Genomic DNA, 27768 nt, shown 5'->3' on the forward strand with positions numbered 1-27768 from the left:
TAATAATTGCCATTCTAACTGGTGTGAGATGGTATCTCATTGTGGTTTTGATTTGCATTTCTCTGATGGCAAGTGATGATGAGCATTTTTTCAAGTGTCTGTTGGCTGTATGAATGTCTTCTTTTGAGAAGTGTCTGTTCATATCCTTTGCCCACTTTTTGATGGGGTTGTTTGTTTTTTTCTTGTAAATTTGTTTGAGTTCTTCATAGGTTCTGGATATTAGCCCTTTGTCAGATGAGTAGACTGCAAAAATTTTCTCCCATTCTGTAGGTTGCCTGTTCACTCTGATGGTAGTTTCTTTTGCTGTGCAGAAGCTCTTTAGTTTAATTAGGTCCCATTTGTCAATTTTGGCTTTTGTTGCCATTGCGTTTGGTGTTTTAGACATGAAGTCCTTTCCCATGCCTATGTCCTGAATGGTATTACCTAGGTTTTCTTCTGGTTTTTATGGTTTTAGTTCTAACATTTAAGCCTCTAATTCATCTTGAATTAATTTTCGTATAAGGAGTAAGGAAAGGATCCAGTTTCAGCTTTCTACTTATGGCTAGCCAATTTTCCCAGCACCATTTATTAAATAGGGAATCCTTTCCCCATTTCTTGTTTCTCTCAGGTTTGTCAAAGATCAGATGGCTGTAGATGTGTGGTATTATTTCTGAGGACTCTGTTCTGTTCCATTGGTCTATATCTCTGTTTTGGTATCAGTACCATGCTGTTTTGGTTACTGTAGACTTGTAGTATAGTTTGAAGTCAGGTAGCGTGATGCCTCCAGCTTTGTTCTTTTGGCTTAGGATTGTCTTGGCAATGCAGGGTCTGCTTTGGTTCCATATGAACTTTAAAGCAGTTTTTTTCCAATTCTGTGAAGAAAGTCATTGGTAGCTCAATGGGAATGGCATTGAATCTATAAATTACCTTGGGCAGTATGACCATTTTCACAATATTGTTTCTTCCTATCCATGAGCATGGTATGTTCTTCTATTTGTTTGTGTCCTCTTTTATTTCACTGAGCAGTGGTTTGTAGTTCTCCTTGAAGAGATCCTTTACATCCCTTGTAAGTTGGATTCCTAGGTATTTTATTCTCTTTGAAGCTATTGTGAATGGGAGTTCATTCATGATTTGGCTCTCTGTTTGTCTGTTACTGGTGTATAAAAATGCTTGTGATTTTTGCACATTGATTTTGTATCCTGAGACCTTGCTGAAGTTGCTTATCAGCTTAAGGAGATTTTGGGCTGAGACAATGGGGTTTTCTAAATACACAATCATGTCATCTGCAAACAGGGACAATTGACTTCTTCTTTTCTTAACTGAATACCCTTTATTTCTTTCTCTTGCCTGATTGCCCTAGTCAGAACTTCCAACACTATGTTGAATAGGAGTGGTGAGAGAGGGCATCCCTGTCTTGTGCCAGTTTTCAAAGGGAATGCTTCCAGTTTTTGCCCATTCAGTATGATATTGACTGTGGGTTTGTCATAAATAGCTCTTATTATTTTGAGATACGTTCCATCAATACTGAATTTATTGAGAGTTTTTAGCATGAAGGGCTGTTGAATTTTGTCAAAGGCCTTTTCTGCATCTATTGAGATAATCATGTGGTATTTGTCTTTGGTTCTGTTTATATGCTGGATTATGTTTATTGATTTGCATATGTTGAACCAGCCTTGCATCCCAGGGATGAAGCCCACTTGATCATGGTGGATAAGCTTTTTGATGTGTTGCTGGATTCGGTTTGCCAGTATTTTATTGAGGATTTTTGCATTGATGTTCATCAGGGATATTGGTCTAAAATTCTCTTTTTTTGTTGTATCTCTGTCAGGCTTTGGTATCAGGATGATGTTGGCCTTGTAAAATGAGTTAGGGAGGATTTCCTCTTTTTCTATTGATTGGAATAGTTTCAGAAGGAATAGTACCAACTCCTCCTTGTACCTCTGGTAGAATTCGGCTGTGAATCCATCTGGTCCTGGACTTTTTTTGGTTGGTAGGCTATTAATTATTGCCTCAATTTCAGAGCCTGCTATTGGTCTATTCAGGGATTCAACTTCTTGCTGGTTTAGTCTTGGGACAGTGTAAGTGTCCAGGAAATTATCCATTTCTTCTAGGTTTTCTAGTTTATTTGCGTAGAGGTGTTTATAGTATTCTCTGATGGTACTTTGTATTTCTGTGGGGTCGGTGGTGATATCCCCTTTATCATTTTTTTATTGCATCTATTTGATTTTTCTCTCTTTTCTTCTTTATTTGTCTTGCTAGCAGTCTATCAATTTTGTTGATCTTTTCAAAAAACCAGCTCCTGGATTCATTGATTTTTTTTGGAGGGTTTTTTTGTGTCTCTATCTCCTTCAGTTCTGCTCTGATCTTGGTTATTTCTTGCCTTCTGCTAGCTTTTGAATGTGTTTGCTCTTGCTTCTCTAGTTCTTTTAATTGTGATGTTAGGGTGTCAAGTTTAGATATTTCCTGCTTTCTCTTGTGGGCATTTAGTGCTATAAATTTCCCTCTACACACTGCTTTAAGTGTGTCCCAGAGATTCTGGTATGTTGTATCTCTGTTCTCATTGGTTTCAAAGAATATCTTTATTTCTGCCTTCATTTCATTATGTACCCAGTAGTCACTCAGGAGCAGGTTGTTCAGTTTCCATGTAGTTGAGCAGTTTTGGTTGAGTTTCTTAGTCCTGAGTTCTAGTTTAATTGCACTGTGGTCTGAGAGACAGTTTGTTATAATTTCTGTTCTTTTACATTTGCTGAGGAGTGTTTTGCTTCCAACTATGTGGTCAATTTTGGAATAAGTGCGATGTGGTGCTGAGAAGAATGTATATTCTGTTGATTTGGGATAGAGAGTTCTGTAGATGTCTATTAGGTCTGCTTGCTGCAGGGATGAGTTCAATTCCTGGATATCCTCGTTAACTTTCTGTCTCATTGATCTGTATAATGTTGACAGTGGGGTGTTAAAGTCTCTCATTATTATTGTATGGGAGTCTAAGTCTCTTTGTAAGTCTCTAAGGACTTGCTTTATGAATCTAGGTGCTTCTGTATTGGGTGCATATATATTTAGGATACTTAGCTCTTCCTGATGAACTGATCCCTTTACCATTATGTAATGGCCTTCTTCGTCTCTTTTGATCTTTGATGGTTTAAAGTCTCTTTTATCAGAGACTAGGATTGCAACCCCTGCTTTTTTTTTGTTCTCCATTTGCTTGGTAGATCTTCCTCATCCCTTTATTTTGAGCCTATGTGTGTCTCTGCATGTGAGGTGGGTCTCCTGAATACAGCAAACTGATGGGTCTTGACTCTTTATCCAATTTGCCAGTCTGTGTCTTTTAATTGGACCATTTAGTCCATTTACATTTAAGGTTAATATTGTTATGTGTGAACTTTAACTAGTCATTATGATATTAGCTGGATTTGCTCGCTAGTTGATGTAGTTTCTTCCTAGCATCGATGGACTTTACATTTTGGCATGTTTTTGCAATGGCTGGTACCTGTTGTTCCTTTCCATGTTTAGTGCTTCCTTCAGGATCTCTTGTAGGGCAGGCCTGGTGGTGACAAAATCTCTAAGCATTTGCTTGTCTGTAAAGGATTTTATTTCTCCTTCACTTATGAAACTTAGTTTGGCTGGATATGAAATTCTGGGTTGAAAATTCTTTTCTTTAAGAATGTTGAATATTGGCCTCCACTCTCTTCTGGCTTGGAGAGTTTCTGCCGAGAGATCTGCTGTTAGTCTGATGGGCTTCCCTTTGTGTGTAACCCGACCTTTCTCTCTGGCTGCCCTTAAGATTTTTTCCTTCATTTCAACTTTGGTGAATCTGACAATTATGTGTCTTGGAGTTGCTCTTCTCGAAGTGTATCTTTGTGGCGTTCTCTGTATTTCCTGAATTTGCATGTTGGCTTGCCTTACTAGGTTGGAGAAGTTCTCCTGGATGATATCCTACAGAGTGTTTTCCAACTTGGTTCCATTTTCCCCATCACTTTCAGGCACACCAATCAGATGTAGATTTGGTCTTTTCACATAATCCCATACTTCTTAGAGGCTTTGTTCATTTCTTTTTACTCTTTTTTCTTCACACTTCTCTTCTCACTTCATTTCATTCATTTGATCTTCAATCGCTGATACTCTTTCTTCCAGTTGATCAGGTCAGTTACTGAAGCTTGTGCATTTGTCACGTATTTCTCGTGTTATGATTCTCATCTCTATCAGTTCTTTTAAGGTCTTCTCTGCATTGATTATTCTAGTTATCCATTCATCCATTCTTTTTTCAAGGTTTTTAGTTTCTTTGAGTTGTTTACGTAGTTCCTCCTTTAGCTCTGAGAAGTTTGATCGACTGAAGCCTTCTTCTCTCAACTCGTCAAAGTCATTCTCTGTCCAGCTTTGTTCCGTTGTTGGCAATGAGCTGCGTTCCTTTGGAGGGGGAGATGTGCTCTGATTTTTTGAATTTCCAGCTTTTCTGCACTGCTTTTTCCCCATCTTTATGGTTTTATCTGCCTTTGGTCTTTGATGATGGTGACGTACTAATGGGGTTTTGGTGTGCGTGTCCTTTCTGTTTGTTAGTTTTCCTTCTAACAGTCAGGACCCTCAGCTGTAGGTCTGTTGGAGTTTGCTTGAGGTTCACTCCAGACTCTGTTTGGCTGGGTATCAGCAGCGGAGGCTGCAGAAGATAGAATATTGCTGCACAGTGAGTGTTGCTGTCTGATTCTTGCTCTGGAAGCTTCGTCTCAGGGGTGTACCCCACCATGTGAGGTGTGAGGTGTCGGTCTGCACCTAGTGGGGGATGTCTCCCAGTTAGGCTACTCAGGGGTCAGGGACCCACTTGAGCAGGCAGTCTGTCCATTCTCAGATCTCAGCCTCCATGCTGGGAGATCCACTGCTCTCTTCAAAGCTATCAGACAGTAGCATTTACGTGTGCTGAGGTTTCTGCTGCTTTTTGTTTAGCTATGCCCTGTCCCCAGAGGAGGAATCTACAGAGGCAGGCCAGCCTCCTTGAGCTGCGGTGGGTTCCACCCAATTTGAGCTTCCCAGTGGCTTTGTTTACCCACTTAAGCCTCAGCAATGGCGGGCGCCCCTCCCCCAGCCTTGCTGCCGCCTTGCAGTTAGATCTCAGACTGCTGTGCTAGCAATGAGGGAGGCTCCGTGGGCGTGGGACCCTCCGGGCCAGGTGTGGGATATAATCTCCTAGTGTGCCGTTTGCTAAGACCCTTGGTAAAGTGCAGTATGAGGGTGGAAGTTACCCGATTTTCCAGGTGTTGTGTGTCTCAGTTTCCCTTGGCTAGGAAAAGGGATTCCCTTCCTCCTTGAGCTTCCCAGGTGAGGCGATGCCTCGCCCTGCTTCAGCTCTTGCTGGTCGGGCTGCACCAGGTGACCAGCACCGATTGTCCAGCACTCCCCAGTGAGTTGAACCCAGTACCTCAGTTGAAAATGCAGAAATCACCCGTCTTCTGTGTCACTCACGCTGGGAGCTGGAGGCTGGAGCTGTTCCTATTTGGCCATCTTGTACGCACCCTCAACAAACATTATGCTTGATGTGGTGCCACATACCAGACATCCCTGCTACTCAAGAGGCTAAGGTGGAAAGACCATTTGAGCCCAGAAGTTCAAGGCCAGCCTGGGTAACCTAGTGAGACCCATCTCTTAGAAAAACAAAGCAAAACAAAACAAACATTTCAAAGTGTCCACTATGAACAAGGGACTGTACTACTCGCTAAAACCTCACAGATTTCACAGTTGAATGGGGACACAAGAAAACAAAAAAGCAGTTGCAATACTCTGTGGCAGCAGTAATAATAAAGATATGTGCCAGGTACATGGGAATCCTCAAAGAGGGCAGGCAACTCTGCAGTGGGGAGAGGCAGTGAGGGCTTCACAGGGCAGGAGATTAGGAGGTGGGGCTTGAAGGAAGAGCAGAGGTTCCCAGACAGACTGTGAATGGGTGGGGATGGAAGGAGGGAGAACGGCATCTCAAGGAGAGGGAACAGCATATGCAAGAGGACTGACTATGGTGCCTTTCTGGAGGTGCAGGAAAATACAGAGTTGGATCTTGCCAGAGGAAGCTGAAGATGGGGAGAGATGAGCCTTGGTGGAATCCAGGAGCCACCCCTTTCCATGTCCATGTAAAGAGCCTAAGCAATCTGGAGGGCAAGGGGGACCGACTGAGGGCTTTAGGCAGGAAGGTGGCGTGTGTTTTAGGGAGTTCATTCTGGCAGCAGAGTGGATGATGGGATGGACAGCTGGGAGGACAGACTGGAGACAAGGAGGCATGGAACTGCAGTGAGAGATTTTGAAGTCCTGGTATTAATGTAAGGCAATGTGGACACGTAGGCAGAGAAGCAGCTGCGTAAAAGATGTTAAGGAATTGAAAAGAGTTGCCTGGAGGAAAGGCAGAGTGTGGCAGAGCATAGAGAGCTTTGAGATCAAACAGGCGTGGCTCCATCACTTACTAAATGCATGACCTAAGGAAAGGTACTTGATACAAATTGCAGTCTTCACTGATAATAGTGGGCTAATAATACCTCTCTTGCAGTCCTGTTGTGCAAATTAAATGAGATAATGTATATAAAAATCCTGCATACTGTAGGCACTGAGTCCACAGACGCAATGATTATTAAGGACAGGATTTAATAATAGGCCAGATGTGGAGATGAATGAGAAGGAGGAGCCCAGGAAGGGCGGAGGATAGAGGATGGAGTCCTTTACTTATCAAGGTTGGGGATAGGGAAAGAAAGGCAAACTTACTCAATAAGGTGGGGTTGGCACATGAAGAGTCCCAGGTTCTGTGGAATGTCCTAATGAACATGTTCCTGAAGCACTGGGCTATACATGAGGTCAGGGGAGGGCAGTAGGCAGCTCAGGGCACTGTGAGCAGTTGAAGCTATGGCATTGGATGAGGGTTCTCAGGCAGCACCTGTGCATGGAGCAGGGAGCAGGGCAAGGACACAACCCCGGGACACCCTGCATCCATGGAGCAGAGAGAGGCAGTGGAAGAAAGTCCAGCCATGGAGAGCGAGCAGGTTGGGCCTACACAGCAGCTGCTACCACAGCCACACAATGGGCCGTGGTCAGGAGCATCAAATACTGCCAAGATGTCAAGTGAAACAGGGACCACAAAGTGTCCATTGGAGTCATTGTTTAGAGGATCATTGGTGATCTTCACAGACCACTTTTGGTGCAGTGGAAGGGAGGAAACCGTCTGGTATGGGGTTAAACTGAAAATGGAAGGGGAGGAAAGGTCAGTCATCACAAATTTCAAGAAGCTTGGCTGTGAAGTACGTAGGGTGACAGCCATTGGGGGAAGTGGGACTGAAAGGTGAATTTATTTTGGGAATGGGAGGTGTACATATGAGATACAGGAGTCAGGATGGAGGGAAGATGAGAGATGACAGGGCTGGCAAGATCCTGAGGAGCTGGGAGGAGGTGGGGGCTAGAGCGCAGTTAGAATGGGAAGAAGACACAGTCAGATACCATAGGACAGATAAAAGGCCATCACTGCACAACTCTGCCACAGACTTTCGTGAGGAGTGACTTATTCTACTGGGGGTGGGAATGAGAAGAGGGGGTCAGGGTTTGGGGAGGGATTCACAAGGATGACAGGGAATCTATTCCATGGGTGAAAAAACTGGATACCATGGATTGGAGAAAGAGGGAATACGGAGCCTGAGAAGGGCAAGTGGAATTTGGCATAATGGTTATCTTCAATCGTAGGAACGACCGTCTGTGGACAAGGACTTAAGCAGATTGATTTTGTATGGCTTTGAGGCAAAAGCAGAGCCAATGGGTGGAAGTCAGAAGGACACAGATTCCAGTGCCATATAAGGCAGAGATTTCAAACACTGGTTGGAAAGAGATTGCTGGTCACTGGAGGTGAGTCCATGGTCACCGGAGCTCCACTTGGCACGGAAGTCGTGGAAGGGATTTCAGCCCACGATGTGAGGGTGGACTGCCGAGGAGGCCCTTCCCTTCCCAGCTCCCAGACTGGGAGATTCCCTGGTGTGCTGGGGTCTGGCAGCCAGACTGGCGGGCTCCTGTGACTGGGATTCTGGCCTAAGGGGGAAAACTCCCATTGACTCGCAACATAGTCACAGGAAGCAGTAACTTCTAAGGAAAAGTCCCGGGATAATGTGGCCATTCCTCAGTCACGGCTCTGACGGCAAGTCCTGGCCAGACAGAAAACACTCAGGAACAGCTTGGCTTTCCTCCTGATTTTCCCTGTTTGTCTGAGTTCCGGGGCAAGTACACCAAATGGCGCCAGAAATCTCAGTGCTGGGGAGGGGATGGTGGCTGACCTGCTGACCTCTCAACCTCCCAAAGGTCAGTGGCAGCACAGAGGTTTTCCTCTAGGGCATGGCAACTCACTCCTCAACCTCCTGCTTATAAAGCCCATGCACTTTTCTTGGCCACCAACCCACTGGCTGGCTTGGGGGCTTCAGCATTTATGTCAGCCCATATTTGTCCTTAGATTGTGCATATCAGGTTGGCATGAGGCCATGGGTGTCCTCCATGAAGGTTCTTTGATTAATGAGGCCCACTCTGAGTGTTCTGTTCAGTTGCTAGTGCTTTCCTGGGAATAAAGTCATGACTTTTAAAGTCCAAGTAAATGTCTCAGATCTTTTGACCACCTTATGCCCTTTATCAGCCTTGATTAACACTGCAGGCAGGACCATTGGCTGCATACACATTAAATCTATGCAAACCCAGCAGTAATTATTTGGGAATTTCCCTTGTAGTTTATAAATTCCTTGACAGCAAAGTCTATTTCTGACTTCCTGCCATGTTCAATAAATGAGTGAATAAATGGATGGATGAATACGTGAATAAATAGGAAAACAAATAACTGAATGTGGTCTTAAATTATTTGTCTGGTGACTTTATGTGTCCATGTTATAATCACAGGGAAAATTGAATTCTTCAGGACAAGTCTTTTCTTTGTTGATAGAGTTTGGATTTGTGTTGCCACCCAACTCTCATATTGAAATGTAATTCCCAATGTTGGAGTTGGGGCCTGCGGGGAAGTGATTGGATTATGGGGGCAGAGTTCTCATGAATGGTTTAGCACCATCCCTCTGGGTACTGTCCTCGTGATAGTGAGTTGTCACGAGATCTGGTTGTTCAAAAGCGCATAGTACCTCCCCCCTCGCTCTCCTGTTTCTGTTTTCACCATGTGATATACCTTCTCCCGCTTTGCCTTCTGCCATTATTGTAAGCTTCCTGAGGCCTCCCTAGAAGCTGAGCAGATGTTGGCACCATGCTTCCTGTAAAGCCTGCAGAACCATGAGCCAATTACACCTCTTTTCTTTGTAAATTACCCAGTCTCAGGTATTTCTTTATAATAATGTGAGAAGGAACTAATACATTTGTATTGGCCACATTGTGGGGCACAGGGAAGGCACATGATAAATATAGCCTGAATGAAAATTTGGAGGAAATTTCACGAATTACGTGAAGGAGGGCACATAATTGGATAGGTTTTCCTTAATTTCCCACAGCTTTTCTCATTATCTGGCCTTGGGGAAATAATGTTCTCTTTGAGTCTCAGTTTCCTCATCTAAAAAGTGAGGAAACTGAACCAAATGAGTGGATTGTTTCTTGCTCAGATATTCCAAGAATGCGAGATTCAAGTCCTAGGCTGAATCCAGTGGGAAAATGAGAATGCTAAGAAACAGATTGAACCACAGAAGGCATTCCTAATTTTTAGTATATATATAAAGAAAACTGAGCAGTGACCCTCTATGCTGAGAGGGACTCAGAATGTGAACACCCCTGTGAAACATTGCAGTCAGGGCTTAGAGCTAACAGCTTTTCACAATCTTTTAAAATTAAAATAAAATCCTCAAACTTCCTTTGTAGTCTGGATGCTATATGCCTAGGGGTTTTTCTTTGCGTCCGTTGTGTTAAAACCAACAGGAGAAGCTTGGAGCTACAGAGTCTCAGCTAAGCTTTTGGCAGGACACTTGGTTCTAACATCCTGTCTTGTACGGACTTCCACACTTGACCTTGCCTGCTGTGGAGATAGCTGCAGGCCTGAATGATGAGATGGAAACAACCCTGAAAATGAAAGGACATTCAAGGCTGGGGAAATAGCAAGCACGAAGCCTCTGCCACTGTAACAAAGACAACACGTTTAAGGAGCAGCAGGAAGAGGGGTGGGAGTTGGAGCCATCAAAGGCATCCTTCCAGCTCTGAGGGCAAAGTACAAGGCTGCTATATGCGGAGCCTCTGAATAGGTCAGTATTAGTAGGTGATCTCAGAGCAATTTTGCAGCTTTCTGTTGGGCAAGCTTCTGTTTCTCATTTCTATACTGAGAAATGTGTCTCATGAAAAGATGTTTGGTTACTTGAGGGGGTGACTCCCTCTGAGTGGTGAGTTTGAAAGGCCCAAGTAACACACAGCTTCAAACAGCTGCCAAACAATGTAAGAACACCTCAACCCCAGGAACACACGGACCATACTGCTCACCTCTATGTACACATGACTCTACACAACACCGTCCACTGGAGGAGGGAGAACCAAACTGAATAGGTGTATGTTGGGGGTGAGGATGAAGACCAAGCATTTACTAATTGCACATACCAGGGATCTAAAATGGAAATGGATCACACCTAGGGCTGTTTTGTTTTTGTTTTTGTTTTTTCCTTCCTAGGTTTAGCACTGGGGAAGAGAAGAAAGTAATATTGGAAGGAAGGGCAGGGATGGGTGAGGGATTGCGGACAGCAGTGGTAGACATGTGAATGGATATATTAACTCAAACATGAATGCAGGAATGTGGGCACACTGAAGCGCTGCCTAAAGGAGGGTGGCTTTGGAAACTGCCTAAATTAATAATAATAGCAAACATGATTTTTTTACTATCACTCAGGTATATGTTAAACATTTTACATGGATGGCCTCATTTATCCATCATAAATGCTCTACCAGTCTTAAAAATGCATTTTAGAGAGGAGGAAACTGAGGCACAGATGAATTAAGTCGCTTGTTGAGAAGTGTGAGTAAGTAGCTTGTTAATAAAAGGTTGGAACTCAGGCAGTCTAGCTCTAGAATTCATGCTTTTAACAACTGCAGTTAGTGGGTAGGGTCTTAATTAGAGTCCCCTTTCTTAGATGAGGTACTTGTTCTTTGTAAACTTCAGTTTCTTCATCTCTTAAAATAAAGCGAATAATAGTACCCATCTCATACAGTTGTTGTGAGAATTAGACAAGTTAATATTGTGTGAAGTGCTTATATTAGTGTCTGCTTATGGTAAACAATTAAATAAATAAGGGTTATTATTGTTATTATTGGTACTTATTCATTAAGAGAAATCAGATCCCCACTCCCTGCCACCATAAGACCCTTATATTCCTTCATCTCTTCTGCCACAATCTAAAAGCTTCAGGTCTGGGAATGATTTTGTTCCTATTCTTGATACCAAGCGATAAAATCAGGCTGCTAAGAGAAAATGAAAAGGAAATAGCCAGCTAGTGTCATTGAATCATATCCCCAGGTGGTGAGCTTCTTCCAGCACATTTTGGCCTCAGTCCTGAGCCAGACCTTAGCTAGTGAACTGCAAACTCACTCAAGTATGCAGTCTGCTTGGTGCGATGGAAGTGAAAAGGTCCTAGAGAGTTGGGTGCTAGTATGCATTTTGATACGGTCTCCTAGCCTGTGACCCAGGACAGATTCCTTGCACACATGGGAGTTTGTCACCATGCAAAACCTGGCTCTTGTTCTGCTGAGAACATGGAGGAGTTTGACTGTCAACAATGAGCCATATCAGGCTGAAACTGGGAAACTATTCAGCTTCTTCAGGGTCAAGACAAGCCAGAATGAGTTCCAAAGTTCCTTCCTCTGTGCTTCCTCCGATGTGGTCAGATTCACAGCCTTCAGTCTATTCTAATTGGTAGCTAGCTTGGTGTGGACTTTTGACCACCCACCAATCAACCAACTCCCACCTTCACCATTTGCTCCATGAGTAAAGCCACGCTTCCTAGGAACTACCACTGGTAGAGATGTTACTGAGTCATAGGACCTGAGGTAGGAATGATCTATAAAGGCCATCCATGCTGGTTCTTGAACCTTTCTACAACAGTCCAGACACATCTGCCCAATCTCTCCTCTGACAATGAAAGCCTAAAGACCAAAAAAAAAAAAAAAAAAAAAAAAAAAACAAAACACAAAAGTTTAAAGAAAAGCAATAGGCCATTTTAGAAGCAGTGTCACAAAACAGAGCATGATTAATTAGCAAATGAATTATACAGCCAGTAAGATTACAGTCAGGGCAAGAGTTTAAGGCCAGGCTGGTCAGAGTAGATTGCCCTAGGGAAGGCAGAATTTGAATTGGGGCATTGTTATGGGTTCTGCTTCTAATCTCTTCCCACATCTTGTCAATTTTAATACAATACTTTTGTTACTCAAGAACCTACCATGGCTCCCTGTTGCTCACTACATCAAGTCCCAATAGTGGATTGGTAATTTTCAAACATTTTTAGCAGAATAATTATTTAATAAAATATTGAGCAGAAACCAGATATAGAAGGCAATGAAAAACAATAAAGTGTTTCTTCAAGTGGTTTAAATTATTTATGGTTGGTGGAAAGTATTTCATTTCTAGCACTCCTGATATGCTTCTTTGGAGTCCTGGGACCCAGGGAAGCTTGGTTGAAAAACCACTGGATTAGATGACTGTAGCTCTTCCCACTTTTGAGCTCTAATAATCATGACCTTTTGCCTGGATTTCAAGGCCTATCATAGTGTGATGGTTAATTTTAGGTGTCAACTTGGCTGGTTTAGGGGACACTTGCTGGTAAAGCATTATTTCTGGGTATGTCTGTGAGGGTGCTTCTGGAAGAGACTGGCATTTGTATTAGTGAATTGAATAAGGAAGATTCACCCTCACCCAATATGGGCAGGCACCATCCAATTAATTGATGACTCAGATAGAACAAAAAGGCAGAGGAAGGGTGAATTTGTTCTCTCTTCTGAATTTGGAACACCCATCTTCTCTGGCCCTTGGGCATCAGAACTCCAGACTCTTTAGCCTTCTGACTCCAGGATGTGCACCAATGACCCCACTTTGGATTTATACTGAGCTATGCCACCGGCTTCCCTGGTTCTCACTTGCAGATACCGTATCATGGGATTTCTTTGCCTCCATAATCATGTTAGCCAATTCTCATAATAAATCCACTCTCATCTATCTAAATACCTGATATCCGATTAGTTCTGTTACTCTGGAGAAACCTAAATAATAGATGTAGCCAGCACCATTCTTATTTAACCTTATTTCAAACCACTAAACATTCATCTCTAGTTGGGCCATTCTTCTAGATACTCATTGCCTTCCCTGCATATTCATTGCTTTTCTTGTGTTCTTGCTTTTCTCATGATATACCTTCTCTATGGAACATCACTTTTTCTCCTGCTGCTTACTTGAATTCGGCCCTAAATTTATACAACTTCCATTTCTTCCCAATCATCCCTGATTGCCCCATCTCTGAATTTCCATTGAACTGAGGGTCAACACCAAATAGTTGGGTACTTAACTCTTCCCTAATTATTTTCTATTCAAAAATGTCTTCTTGGAAGGATGGTAAGGTTGTTGAGGACACAGCTGATGTCATTTTTTTTTCTTTTTTTTTGTGATGGAGTTGCACTCTGTCGCCCAGGCTGGAGTGTAGTGGTGCCATCTCGGCTCACTGCAACCTCCACCTCCTGGGTTCAAGCAATTCTTGTGCCTCAGTCTCCTGAGTAGCTGAGACTACAGGTGTATGCCACCATACCTGGCTAATTATTTTTTGTATTTTTGGTACAGATGGGGTTTTGCCATGTTGGCCAGGCTGGTCTTAAACTCTTGACCTCAAGTGATGCACCTGCCTCAGCCTCCCAAATTGCTGGGATCATAGGCATGAGCCATCGTGCCTGGCCTAGCTGATGTCTTTTATTTTTTTTGAATCTCATTACAGTGCCTAGTAGAATGCTGGATATGTAGTCATTATTCAGAAGCACTGGAAATGTATGATCAGATACATGCTTTGTTAGTGCTGCTTCAAGCTTCTATGATGAGTTTTCTCACCTCAGTTATGAAAATAAAGTTAGTTCCCAGAGTTCTGGTTGTAGTACCTACTGTTTCTATCTCTTTGCTGGCAAAATGCATTCCCTCATGGGATAAGTATACCCTTTCCAGTTTGAAGAGTCAAATTCCCAAATAGGCATATTTTTTGGAAAGGTGATATGATTTGTGTACTTTCACAGGAAGCCTTTTAGAAGAAATTCCCCAAACAAGGCAGTCACCACTGTCTTTACCTAACTAATGAATTTGCCATCTCCCTCTTCCAAGCTCACTGTCCAGAAACTTCTCAAGCAGGAAGTTTCACTGTCATGAAGTCAAGGCACTTTGTGGGGAATCGGGCCCAGCATGTGCCTGCTTGTGGGGAAAGGCAGGCCTGATTCTTGCCCATGACGTGTCTTCGGGGCGGGGCTATCTGGATGTGTGAGTGCTTTCCCCACTTGCAGAACTGCAATTATTCCCCGCATGAAAGCAGCTGAAATTCCTCAGGGCAAAGGCGATTCCAGCAGAAACAATGGGCACAGCCTTGCTTGGGAAGTTTCCAGACTAACAGGAAGCTGCCAGAGCTATAGGTAGGTGTATTGCAAGGTAGACCTCCATGGCAGGGTGAGCCCAGAGAACATGCTGGGTCTTTCCTAATGTAGGTCCCTGCTGATAAAACTGTGGAAAGTCTCCGTGTACTGGTCCTTACACCCTCATCTTGGGTTTCAGTCTGGCTCTGAAAGTGGGAGGAGCTGGGGCCACACAAGATGCCTCTTCTGGGGATGTGGTCCATTAGTTTCTCTTTTTATTTTATTTTCTTTAAGAGACGGGGTATCATTCTGTTGCCTACGCTGGAGTGCAGTGGTATCATCATAGCTCACTGCAGCTTTGAACCCCTGGGCTTAAGTGATCCTCTTGCTTCAGCTTTCTAAGTAGCTGGCAATAAAAGGGAGTGCCACCACACCCAGCTGATTTCTTTTTTCTTTATGTTTTTTGGAGAGACGGAGGTATCACTATGTTGCCTGGGCTGGTCTTGAACTCCTGGCCTCAAATAATCCTCCCACCTTGGCCCCCGAAAGTGCTGAGATTATAGGTGTGAGCCACTGCTCAGCCGAAGAGTTTCTCAAATTTCAGTCTTTGCACAGCCCTATGAGAATCATTAGGACAGCTTCAAAAATACAGATGTCTGGGTCTCAACCCAGGCCTTCTGTGGCATAGGAGCCTGAAGTCTGTATTCTTGACAAGTTTCCTTGATGACTCAGAAGCAAAGCCAGATTTAGGAACCGTAGGTCAGTATTAGCATGCCTACTTTTATTAGACCCACTGCTTTGCCCCAGAGTGGATTGGGAGTGGGTGTGGGGGTGGAGTGTACCCAAGAGAGCATATTCCTGCATGTTTTTGTAACTCAGAAGAAGCAGCTGCAGCTTCATGTGGACTAAAATAGAGGCCTACTTTAGCTCTTGAAATATCCTGAACACCTGGAGAAAAATAACCCAGAGGCTCCTTTAGCCTTGGAGTTGCTATTTAGCTGTGGGAGTCGCAGGACCAGCCGGCATGAGTGTTCACAGAGTCACAGATACTTAGGTCACAAGGCTCCTCACAGCTCCAAGGAGGGTAAAGGATAGCACAGTGCTGCCACCCCTTATTCCCTGCTCAGGGCAGACATTGCTAATCAACCATGACACTCATCCCTGTTGAACCCAGAGAGGTTCAGAGTCCTAAGCAATCAGAGCTGGCACAAGGAATGAAACCTTTTACCCTCCTTGCCATTCTTACCAACAATATCCTAGTCTAGTCCTAAAATTTGTTGGGCACTTTGACTTGCAATTATCCATAGGACACAGTTCAGAAAACCATGGTGAGTCATATTCTTTTCTCTTCTCTTTGGGGAAACTCGATCATTCCCTTGAAATTAATACTATCTATGGGTTGGCAACTCCCAACTTTATGTTTCTGCCCCAGAACTCTTCTTGAGCTCCAGACTTACATGGACACTTAGAGGTTAAGAAAGTGTAGAGTCTCAGGTTCTCTAAACTTCAATAGATACGTACGAAATATTTTTGATTATTTAGCTCTTTGAGAGGAGGACTGCTTATTTCTGTGTGTATTGCTCACTATGCCTGGCTCAGTGTCTGGTATACAGCAGGTACTAGGTAGATATGCTTATTGATTTTATACACCATTCCCCTGCTTATCTGCATAACTGAGTTATTCTTTTCTCATACCCTCCTATAGTGAGGGCTGCCCCATTCCTTAACCCCCCCAGTCTAGATGGGGCATGGCAGTCTCTGACACTGGTGGCCCCCCATGCACCATGCCTCCTAGTATTTATTTCCTTGTATAACCTCCTCCCTTGGAATCTAGTATGGACCTATGATTTTCTTCAACCAGTATAATGTGGTGGAAGTTAGACTGTGCCAGTTCCAGGTCTCATCCTTAAGAAGGCCTGGCAGCTTCCACTCTTGTGTTCTTAGGAACCCTAGACTGTCACATAAAAAGTTCAGCTATCCTGTAAAGAGAAGAGGCCATGTGAAAGAGAGACCCTAAGACTCAATGGAAAGACAGAGGAGCCCAACTTTTCCAGTGTCCCAGCTGAGCCCGCTCCCAGCTAGTTAGCCAGCTGAAAGCAGCTGTGTGTGTGTGTGATTATGGTGAGAGGAGAGAAAGAGGGAGAGAGAATGAATGAATGCACGGAGATAAAAAAATGGAGAGACTAAAAAAAAAAAAAAAAAAAGAATTTTTCCTAGAGCTAAAAAGTAGATGACTTTTTAAAAAGTAAGCTTTTTTATTATTTCCCTTCTTTAACACTCTGATCTAAGCAGCTTAAGAATCCCTGTATTTAGGGTTTGGGAACTAGGGAAGGAGCAGGTGGTTTCCTTTCCTGGTCTGCCTAAAGGCCAAAGCTGCTGATGACATCAAGCTTCTGTCCAGCCCAGGACATTTATCAGACAGAACTAGGGCTCCAGGTGCAAACTTAAAATACAGTCAATTCCCATCCATTCTACTGTAAGTAACAGAAATGAAAAATGTGAATGGAAGCTGTCAGGGAAAACTTGTGGCAGCAGGAGGTGGTGCTTGGGTACAATGCACCCATCCACTGCATGGCAGGAAGAGTGGGGCAGTCAGTCCTTGCCATCAGTCTTTGTCTCTGCTTTGAGAAGGACACTCCCAGCTGTCTGTTGCTGTGGTTCACAGACTTAAATTGAGATTCCTTCTGTCCTGGAAGGTTCTTCTCAGTGGCCAAGCTCCATGACAGGAACTGAGCCATAGTAAGTTTATTTCAGGCCAAAAAATCTTAACATACACCCCATTAGTGGGTAGGGGTAGGAAGGTGGAGCTTTTTATTAGCAGGAAGTTTGGACAGAGATGAGGATGTTGAAAGCAGGAGTCAACATTTCCCAAGGTTCTTTCTTAAAATACGTTGTGTTTGACTTTGGAACTCCTGACTCATCCCCAGGCCGGGCATTCTGTCCTGGAGCTACTGTATTCCCAAGAGTGCTTGGGGAGACCAGCTCATTCCTCACCTACAGTATCCACAGAAACATCTGCTATAGCTTATTAGAAAGTCAAAACAACCAACCATCAATCCATCATCTTTTCTGTTTAAGGACACATTCCTGTTGGCTGACGCATGTCCCTCCCCAAGGATCCCCCCTCCCCGCCCCAGACTGCCTGTGTGTGTCTGTAAAACTGTGAACTGATTTTGATGATAATTTGCACAGCTTCTTACATCCTAGTTTATTTAACCTTCTCACACGAATAGCAATACTTTTCTTTGGGGAATCACAGAATGATTACTGACTCATTAGATAAGCAGTGAACTCTGGAAACAGGAAGCAAAAAGTGGGCTTTCAAAGCCAATTTCATTCCCTTCTCTTTTCATCCACAGGTGACACAGCATTGTAGAAAGAGTCTGTACTTGGAGTCAGTAGTCCTGGGTTCAGCTTGTAGTCCCGACAGGTACTGTGAGACCTGAGATAGCTAACTTGGCCTCTCTGAGTCTCAGTTTTCTCTTGCATAAAATGGGAATAATAATACCTATCTGGCTGGCTACAGAGGATTTTTTAAGAGGTTAGAATAGAATACTGGGGTGGGAAGGCAGTTTAAAGAACATCTGATGCTTGAATTCCTTCCTACAATATCACCACAAATAAGCCATGCAACCTATCCTTGAACTCTTCTGTGACAGGGAACTCATTCCCACAGACGGTCCAGTGCAACGTGAGACAGCTCTGATTTATTTTGAGCTGAAAACTGCTTCCTTTAGCATTCCACCAATTGGTTCTTCTCCAAGTAAATATATACAAACAAGTCCAATTCTCTTCTGAAAGAAGAGCTTTTAGAATCTGGAGGTGCTAGCACGTCCCTGATATAGATAGAGCAGTCTCTGAGTCTTCTCTCTACCAGGCTCAGCTTTTGGTTCTCTTCACTATCATGGTTATTGCACGCTCCAGAGGCATTTTAGGTAATTTTTAAGCCTCAGTGTAGCTTCTCTAGCACTGGATGTGGTATTCAGGATTTCTGAAAGGGAGAGAATGAAGTGCGACATTCGTCTCCCTTGTCCTAGATGCTATGCCTCTATTAATGCAGCTGACCCTTGAATTTGCTTTATTTAGTGGCCACATCCCAATAGCAGCCCTTCCTCCATAATCTTAGCTGCAAACGTCTAACTTTCTGATCACCACTTCCTTTCTTTCCAGCTTATTCCACCTATCATCCAATTCAACAGTTTCTAAACCTCACCAGGACTTACTATCCATTGCTCACCCTTTCAGTGTCCCTTGTCCCTCCCCTCTACCACATCTTCCCATTCTCTCCCCTTTTACCCAGCCTGGAGCTCATGACACAATTATAACATTCCCTCTCAACTCCTTGCTCTTTCCCATTTTCTCTTGCCTGGCAAAATCCCCAACCCTGATTACACCCTGCTCTCTTTGTCTTCCTGCCCTTGGACCAAGACAGTTGAACTTGGCTTCAGAAAACACAGAAACAGGTTAACTAGCTTAAGTTAAATTCATAAACAGTAACCCCAAGGGGGCCCAGAGAGCTGCCTGGTGATCATGATCCAGCTTCCCAGTCCGGACATTCTCCCAGTCTCATAGATAACTAGGTCCCACTTCCTCTATCCTTAAACCTCCCCATCCTCACTCTATGCCAATGACCTTGTCTTCAAGCAGATGGGACTCCTCCCTCACTCCCACCACGCATCTACCCACCTGCCCCATCAGTGACCAGTACTCTGCCTTCCCTTTCTCCCTGTGGATGATTTTCTGTGCTCCCAGACTAAGCTCTTCAGGTGTGCACTGGATCCTTTTTCCTGCTTGCTTACTTAAGGACTTTTGCCCCCCATCCTACAGTCCACCATTCATTTCCTCTTTCGACGGGATCATTTCCACCTTATATAACCACAATATTATTTTGCTCTCATCTTAAAAAACAAAACACAACACCAACAAAACTCTTTTCTTATCTCCAGATAAGGAAACTAGATAAAGAGACTCAGAAAAGTTTAGTAACCTGCCCAAGGTCACATATCTGAAAAGTGGAAGGGTCAGAGGTCAAATTACAGTTTGCCCACCCCTGAAGCCCACCCAGATGAGACTTTGTGCAGTTTGTGGGCTCCAGCCCACTGCTCTGGTTGGAGAGGCTGAGCTTGGGCAAGGGAGCACTTCGCCAAGGATGGGCAGGTCATCTCTGCCAAACCTGTGCAATCTTGGGGCAGCAAGAAGGCTGGAGCTTTGCAAGTGAGAAGGGAACCTGCTTTGTCTTCAGAGGCCCACTGAGCTGCTGAAACTCTGGCCTGATCAGCTTTTCTCTCAGAGTAAACATGGGTGCGTGAGGGCTGTCATCAGGCCTCCATTCCAGTGGCACGTCAGCCACAGCAGTGTGAGCGGGTGGCCACGATGGCAGACAGATGGGGCAGGCAAGCGGGGTGGAAGCTGCCAGCATTGTGAAGCTTCCCCAGTGAAGACATGACACCTCATAAATCTTGCAGGCCCAGAGCCCATGTGGTCTGCCACAGTGCCTCATTAACACTTCCTTGTTCTCACATAGAGGTGGAAAATAACCAAATGTGACAAGCTGTCTTCCAAAACCATTTCATCAGAAGGGTACACATCTTTCCTCCATCACTTGCAACAACCCTACTTGTGCTGAGAACCCTAAACAGCTCAGGCTAAGGGGTTTTTTCTCCTGGGAAAACGATACTTAACTACCTCCAGATCACAACCTTCAGCCATCAACTCTCTCATTCCCTCCCCTCTCTGCTCCCAGATATTCTCTCAGAGAATGAGCCCATTTGGCATCCAGTCTTATCACTCCAAGGGGTCAAGTTAGAATTTTCAGAATACCTGGGAAAGCATGCATCTACTGCCTTTGCTTTGTGTATCGGCCAAAACCAGTGTTGGCTTTAGTCATGGCATCTCTTAGAAGTCCTCTTTCAAAAGGGACAGACTGGTCCACTTACTTGTCTGTCACAGCCTGCATGAACTCGTCCAGCAAGTCATCGTACGCCTTCCCGCGCACACGCTGGTGTTTCAGGCCGATGTACAGAGGGTCTCTGAGCAGCTCCTGGAACAGACAGCACCCATTGACTAAGCCTACTCCCAGTGTTCCTGTTTTTTTTTTTTTTTCCAACAAGTATCCAGGATTATTGGGAAGAACCAGAAGGTGGGAGGAGAGGGAGGAGTAGGAAGCTGACTGGATCTTCACCCCCCAAGGTGTCATTTCTGAAAGGGTCTGGAGGCTAAGCCAGTGATTGAGGTTGGACCCTCAGATGATCCTCATTTGGAAACCATGGATGCTTTGAACCAGGCAAGCCTCTCTCAGACACAGTCTTTCAACCTCCATCTACAGGCTTTAGGGTTTTTTCAGGATTTCTCAACAGTGGCATTACTGACATTTTGGCTGGGATAATTCTTTAACGTGAGGCCTGATGTGCACACTGTAGGATATTTATCAGCATCTCTGGCCTCCAGCCACTAGATGCCAGTAACACTTGCAGTTGTGGCCATCAAAAATGACTTCAAGGCCTGATGTGGTGGCTCACGCCTGTAATCTCAGCACTTTGGGAGGCCAAGGTGGAAGGATTGCTTGAGCCTAGGAGTTTGAGGCTTTCCTGGCCAACACAGTGAGACCCCATCTCTACAAAAAATTTTTAAAAGTTAGCTGGGCATGGTGGTGTGTGCCTTTGGTCCCAGCTGCTCAGGAGGCTGAGGTGGGAGGGTCACTTGACCTTGGGAGGTCAAGGCTGCAGTGAGCCATGATCGCGCCACTGCACTCTAGCCGGGGCAACAGATTGAGACCCTGTCTCAAACAAACAAACAAACAAACACAAAAACAAAAAAGAAAAAATGAATGTTTTGAGACATTGCCAAAGGTCTTCTTAGGGACAAAACTGTCACTGGTTGAAAACCACTGTAGCTGACTTCAGGCAGCATCTGCATTGAAGTATTGGGTCGCATCCAGAGTCCCTGGTCTGGACTCATGTTAGAAAACCAACCCACCCTCCTTTCCTTTCCATTCCTCTCTCTTCCTCTCCCTTCTTCTCTTCTTTACTTCTCTCCCTCCCTCCTTGAAATCTTACTGAATACCTACCATGTGCCTCACATTGTACTGGGCCCTGGGGATACAAGCATAGAATGAAACAACCAGGAATTTCAATTCATGAGAGATGCTCACCTTAACACCTAGCCTGTGTTCAGGGACCCTCCAACTGACCTTCTGCAGCTCTTTCCATCACAGCAGTCATATGCTATTGGATTATCTGTGTCTGCGTTGGTGTGAATGACCACTCCTGCTGGCCGACTTGCCACATCTTCCATTCCTCCCACCCCTATACAGAGTCAGTGGACTCATTCATGCATGACACATTTATTTCTCATCTACTATTGCTGACACTGGACCCAGTGGGGGATTTGTAGAGGAGCAAGAAATGGTTGTTGCCTTGTAGGTGCTTGACAGGTGGCTGCTGAGTAAACAAACACATTCTACTGCAGGGCAGAGTGGCACTGTTTTGGAACAAAGTGTGGCACATGGAGGGACAGTGATGAGTGAAGAAATTCCCCCTGGGGGGCAGATTGGGATTGTGTCATGGAGAAAATGGTCAGGTAGGAAGAGATAGGCAGATTTCAGCAGGTGAGCCTCAAGGCTGAGAAGTCAGCACAAAGAAAGGTTGAGGGCTGGAGGCAAGAGGAGGAAATACCTGGTGTATTTGGGAAATGGGAGGCAATTCCATGTGTTAGAGTTTCCTGGAATTATCTACTTTTTTGTCTAACTCACCAAAAATATATATTCCTAGAGGACAAAGTTTTTGTTATCTTCATCTCCATCTGAACTGCTGCTACACACAAAGATACAAAGATAAGGACCAGTGGGCCTACACTCTGACCCTCAGCCCTTGGGGGCTTACAGTCAAGTCTCACCTCCATCACTGCGAGCTGTGTGACTTTGGGCAAGTCATGGGGCCTCTTGACACCTTATTCTCATCTATCAAGTGGGGATAAAATATGGGCTGCATGGGGATGATTGTGATGATCTAGTGGAAAAATATATATGAAAGAGCTTGGTGAATTATAATATATGCTATAAAACAGTGGTAGCAATTTTAGCTTTCACAGTGCCTCCAATGTATCATGTACTGCCCTAAGTGCTTTACTTAACCCAGTGAGGACGTATCAGCCATGGAGGTGTGTGGCTCGGAACTATCTTAAGGGAACCTGCTGACGGAGGGCAATTGGTGGACAGCCTTCAGTTTGCACACTCTCCCTGGATTGCTTAATGATTGAGCATGGAGGGGGGTGGGGGAAACCATTCCTGCCCAACTGAGACTCTGCTGGGGCAGGAACTTCCCACAGGCCTGACGGAGCTGGGGAGACTCTCCCTGGGCTCTCTTACTCAGTCCTCACTCCCTCCTGCTCTCCATTCACAGGTGTCTGACTTGTACTACAGTCTGAAGGCCCCACTCCCTCCCCCTTTATTCTTCACAGGTGTCTACCCAGCACCTCTCTCACACATCTATTTCCCCCATTTTTAAAGAGGCAACAAGACTCAGAGAGGTGAAGCAGCCTGCTTAAGACCTTGGACTCGTAAGTGCAGGCGTCAGGATTCAAAGCTGGGCTGTTGGGTCCAGAGTCTATGGTCTTAAGCACTCAGTCGTGCTGCATGGGTGGCTCTTCTGCATACCAACAAGAATCAATTTTTCTTTTTAAGGACACTGTTCTGGGTCCATACTGCTTTGATATCACTGTAGTAGGTGTGGGGGAGGGTGTAGTTTAAGGGACAGAAAAGAACAGGAAATATCTGTTAACCCTTCACCCCAAATCTTGGGTACACATAAGATCTGAGGTGGATTTAGCACTTTGTCAAAGATACCACAGGTTTACGTTTAGAAAGATGGTGGATCCTGGCCTCCTCTCTCCCTCTCCTAATCCCCTGGATTGGACACCCTTGAAACTGTTTAGGATTCTTCACTGGTAGGGGTATGTGCATGTGTGTGTCAGTGGGGGGGACCTAAAAGGTGAAAGTGGTGCATACATGGTGCCCACCCTTCCACATGCTACCTTCAAAGTGACCATCAAAAGCCACTTAGAAGCATCAAACATCCAGAAAGAAGAAATGATAAATGATAGTACAGTAACATGATGAATAGCTAGGCAGTAATTAAAATTGGTGGTTTTAAGACTTTGCAATCACCTGGACAAATTTGTAAGAGATTATTTAAAGTGGAAAAAGCAGGATACAAAATTACACAGATATCATAATTATAACTCTCTGAAACACACACATACAGAGCTTGGAAGGACATACATAAAAAATGACTGAAAATAGTGTTACTCTTGGCACTGGCAGAAAACATTAACTTTGCCAGTTCTTACAAAGATTAAAAGGGTCCGTGGTGAGTTATAATTTGGAATGTTGCCAACTCACAGATTTGAATCTTAGTGCATCAGGCAGCATAGAGTGAATTTCTCAATCCTGCATATGCAATTTCTAGGGTAAGTTAAGTTCCCCAGTGGTGCTAAGGGATTTTTAGATTTTCAAAAAATTTCTCAGTATACTGCAGTAAAGATCAAAGGTCAACCATAAAGAGATACTGCTGAGATACAAGGGCAACTATAAAAAGCTTTTTAAAAGTCCTTATATTTTGCTTCCATAATAAAATGTTCTATGTCTCAGATACTTTAACCACAAAACATGAAAAAAAGTTCCCTTATGGATATGACGTTAAAAAATAGCTTATGTTTATATAGAGCTCTCAAGTAATGCACTCATTTGTTCCTTCTAATAGTCTGACCTCTTCTCATCCCATTTTAGAGGAAGTTGGAGTTCAAGGGTTTAAATCAACTGCCCAAGCTCACAGAGCCAGAAAGTAGCTATGCTGAGATTGAGCTTTGTCTGGATCTCATGATGAAGCGTCCTCTTTGTCCCATCCCTTGGCATTGTGGGGGCCAGGGAACCAGGGAGCCAAGGGGCAGCTCCTTACCCTCTGCCTGGTCCTCCTGGAAGAGGTCAGTAGTGGCTGGGAAGGTCCAGGCTCTTGACCTGCAGACCAGGCTGGGGAACGGGGAGAGCTGGAATGAATTCAGAGGAAAGGCTGTGTCCACATCTCTAGTCAACTGGTTCTCCTTTAGCAGGAGTGGAAATGGCTTCTCTAAAAGAGTAGTGGGCAGAGCTCCCACGGCTGACTTGGCACAACATGGAACAAGCAGCCCACATTCTGCTCTGTATCTGCCAACTGATTCAGATATAAGAATGCCTGCCAGTAAGGAGTAGGAGTAGTAACTTGCCTGGACCCCCTCCTTGCAGCCCTCCTCTATCTTGACTTCTTCATATGATTTAGAAGAGAAGAGAAGATTTCAGCAGATAGTATTGCCAGATAAAATATGGGACGCCCAGTTAAATTTGAATTTCAGACAGGCAATAATTAAAAAGAAATGTCTAGAATTAAGTGTGACCTATGTATTACATGGAACACACTTACACTAAAAAAATGTTGAATTGCTTATCTGAAATTTAAATGTCACTGGTGTCCAGTATTTTTATTTGCTAAATCTGGTAACCCTATCAATAGAGGCAGAGGAATCTTCAAGTTTGGAGGCAACATGCCGTGGGGGAAAGGACGCTGCTGGACCTGGTGGCTGTGGTCAGGATGCTCCCCTCTGAGCGTCCTCGGTAGGGCCCAAAGGGGCTCTAGGCTTTCAAATCAGATAGACCTGGGTTGGAATTGAGGCTTTGTCACTTGACTAGCTCTGTGGCTTTGGGGAAGGTATTTAACTTTTCTCTGCTCTCTGTTAAATAGGGATAATAATGATTTCTATCACACAATGCAAGCTCTTTGAGCTCCTCATTCATCTGCATCTCCCCAGCTAATTGTACAGTGATGGAACACATAAGCCCTTGAGAAGCATTTAGTGATATGATTGCCAGAGTCCTGGGACTGGGCTAAGGAGATGCTGAATTAAAAACTAGGAAGGTCTTAGAAATCACTTGGTTCAGCTTCCTCCAAATGAGTTTTTGAAGGTTGGAAAGAATCAACGAGCTGCCCAAAGTCACAAAACACATTGGTGGAAACGACACAGCAGAAATCATGGTTTCTAGACCAGGACTCTTCCCAGGGTGGGAACCAGGTTTATTCACTTCCAAACTTTAGTGTTCAGTAGGGTGCCAGGCACCTAAATATTGAGTGATGAAATCTTTCCCCTCTATTAGTTACTAAGTCCCCTTTGGAACCAAGTAAGTCAATGATTATAATTTTAGGTGAAGGCCTTTATTCAAAGTGGGTGAAGCAGAACTTTCTCCTCTGCCGTGGGAGTTAGAGGGTCGAATGTGCTCTCTGTGGCTATTTGCCCAGCTCTGCCTCCCGTAAGGTTTGTCTTGGAGACAAAATGTCATGGAAAACGAAACAGTTTCCTCCTCTTCACTGCCCATATCAGTGAGCATTGCATTTCAGCTGGAACACAGATAAACCTCCTGGTTGAAAAAATATTTATCTTGCATAGCAACAGGCATGCTGTGATGTTACTCAGGGAACCTGGGGGTCTGGGAGGTCACGGGATTGGATTCATGATATGGGCACAGCATGCTTTCTCCTCACAGTGGCGGTCCCACCTACCACTCATTCCTTGGGAAGCTCAGCTAAGCCTGGGGTAAGCTACAAAGATCCTAGCAAGGGTATCCTCATAGGTTACACACGTGTAGAGAGTGATCTCTATGATGGCACCACATGGTGAAGGCTAAATAATGATAATCTTGCAAGGTAGAAGAAACCCTGCAACACCCAGCCTGGTTGTCAACTCCATGCTTCCTTGGCAATCCAATAACACCCAAAGCAGTATTTACCAGGCTCTGCTGATGCTCTGCTCCCATGTTTGTTTCCCTAAGCAGACATGACTCCCCTCCCTCCTCCCATTCTTCAGTTCCAGAAGATCACACAGCATCTCCTTCTGAGGTGAATTCATAGAGGCTCAAGACTTCTGCCAGGAGAAGACCTCCAAGGCTCAGCAGGGTCATTTTAAAGCTAAGCCCCATTCCCCGGGATTCCCCCACCCTGCCTTAGCACAGGGTGGGATGAGTGCTGGGTTTGGAGTCAAACCTTGGGGAAGCCCTTTCTGCTCTGAGTCTCTTTCCCATGTAAAACAAGGGGGTTGAACAAGATGGTACTCAGGCGCCTTCTAACCTGAATAGTCTGTGACTGGCTGCGTATGGATAAAACAAAATAAATCCAGTTCACACGCAGCCACGATGGAAGGTTGAGCAGGCACTCCCTCCCCCTACCCCCTTGGAACTTAATCATGGGATGTCCTTTCTTCATGGGATCACGGCCCCATGTATTTATTTTTCCAAATCTCCTTGCTGTCGGCAGGTAAAAGTGACGCAGAGTTTCAGGGCTGTGGACAGCAGATGTTTTCCTTCAACAGGAAACCTGGAGAGGTGTTGTCTTTGACTGTGATTAAAGCTCCTGTTGCCTCAGGAGTTTTTAATGGAGACATACACACAGATGGGCAAGTTATTCTGACACTAAAAACCCCCATGACAGCTTCCTCCCTGCGTGGACATGTGAGATTAAAATGGTAAAAGGCCAAGCTTCCCTCTGTAACATCTCAGGCTTGCTCTGAGCAAAAGGTGTGCCCTGGGACTTCTGGGGGGAATGTCTTGCAAACGGATTCATTGAAAAAAAAAAAAAAAAAAAAAAAGGAACTGTAGTTGGGAGATCACATAGTAAATCCATTTGAAAAGAGAAAAATCATCATCTTGCTAATGTTGGTCACTTTATAACTTTGAAAATTTTGTGTCCTGAGTTTCCTCAAATGGGTCTGGAGGGGGGCCCACCATTCCCTGGAGGGGAGGATGGTGTAAACAGTATTGCTATCTTCTGACTTGATTCTGAATGTCCGTGGGATCCTGCCTGTGTGAAACACCCATTCTCGGCCCCCATTTCCCAGTCTATAATGCAAACACCAGACCCCTTGGAGCAGTGCACCATGTTGGGCAAGGCAGCTGTGGAGCCAGAGAGCTGGGTTCCAATCCCAGCTCTGACACTTAGAGCTGTGGGACCTGAGGTAAGTAGTTGACATGTTTCAGTCTCAGTTTCCTTATCTGAAAATGGGGAGAATAATATATTGGGGAAGAACGGCTTCCTCTCACCCCCGGGGCACATACAGAGGGCAGATCAGGGCATGTTCCCTCCTCCCAGATGGGGGTACTCTGGTCCCTCCTTGACATAAGATGCAGACCTAGGGGAGGTTCTCTCCCCTCCACATCCAGGAGGGAGAGGT

General features: G+C 44.6%; 1 protein-coding gene across 18 annotated transcripts in view; it reads right to left on the reverse strand.

Annotated features, from left to right (window-relative positions):
- The window catches only part of ME3 (malic enzyme 3), a 321404-nt gene that overhangs the window by 134019 nt on the left and 159617 nt on the right, over positions 1–27768 (reverse strand). For all 18 annotated transcript variants that reach the window (XR_012423600.1, XR_012423598.1, XR_012423596.1 and 15 more), the window contains one exon: positions 20460–20563. Coding sequence is in view for 8 of the 18 variants with exons in the window: in XM_074015035.1 (XP_073871136.1) it covers positions 20460–20563 (104 nt within the window). In the remaining 10 variants the exon portion in view is untranslated. The remainder of the gene's footprint in view (positions 1–20459; positions 20564–27768) is intronic.

The sequence above is a fragment of the Macaca fascicularis genome, chromosome 14 (genome assembly GCF_037993035.2).
Source record: "Macaca fascicularis isolate 582-1 chromosome 14, T2T-MFA8v1.1".
In the NCBI taxonomy this organism is placed as follows: domain Eukaryota; kingdom Metazoa; phylum Chordata; class Mammalia; order Primates; family Cercopithecidae; genus Macaca; species Macaca fascicularis.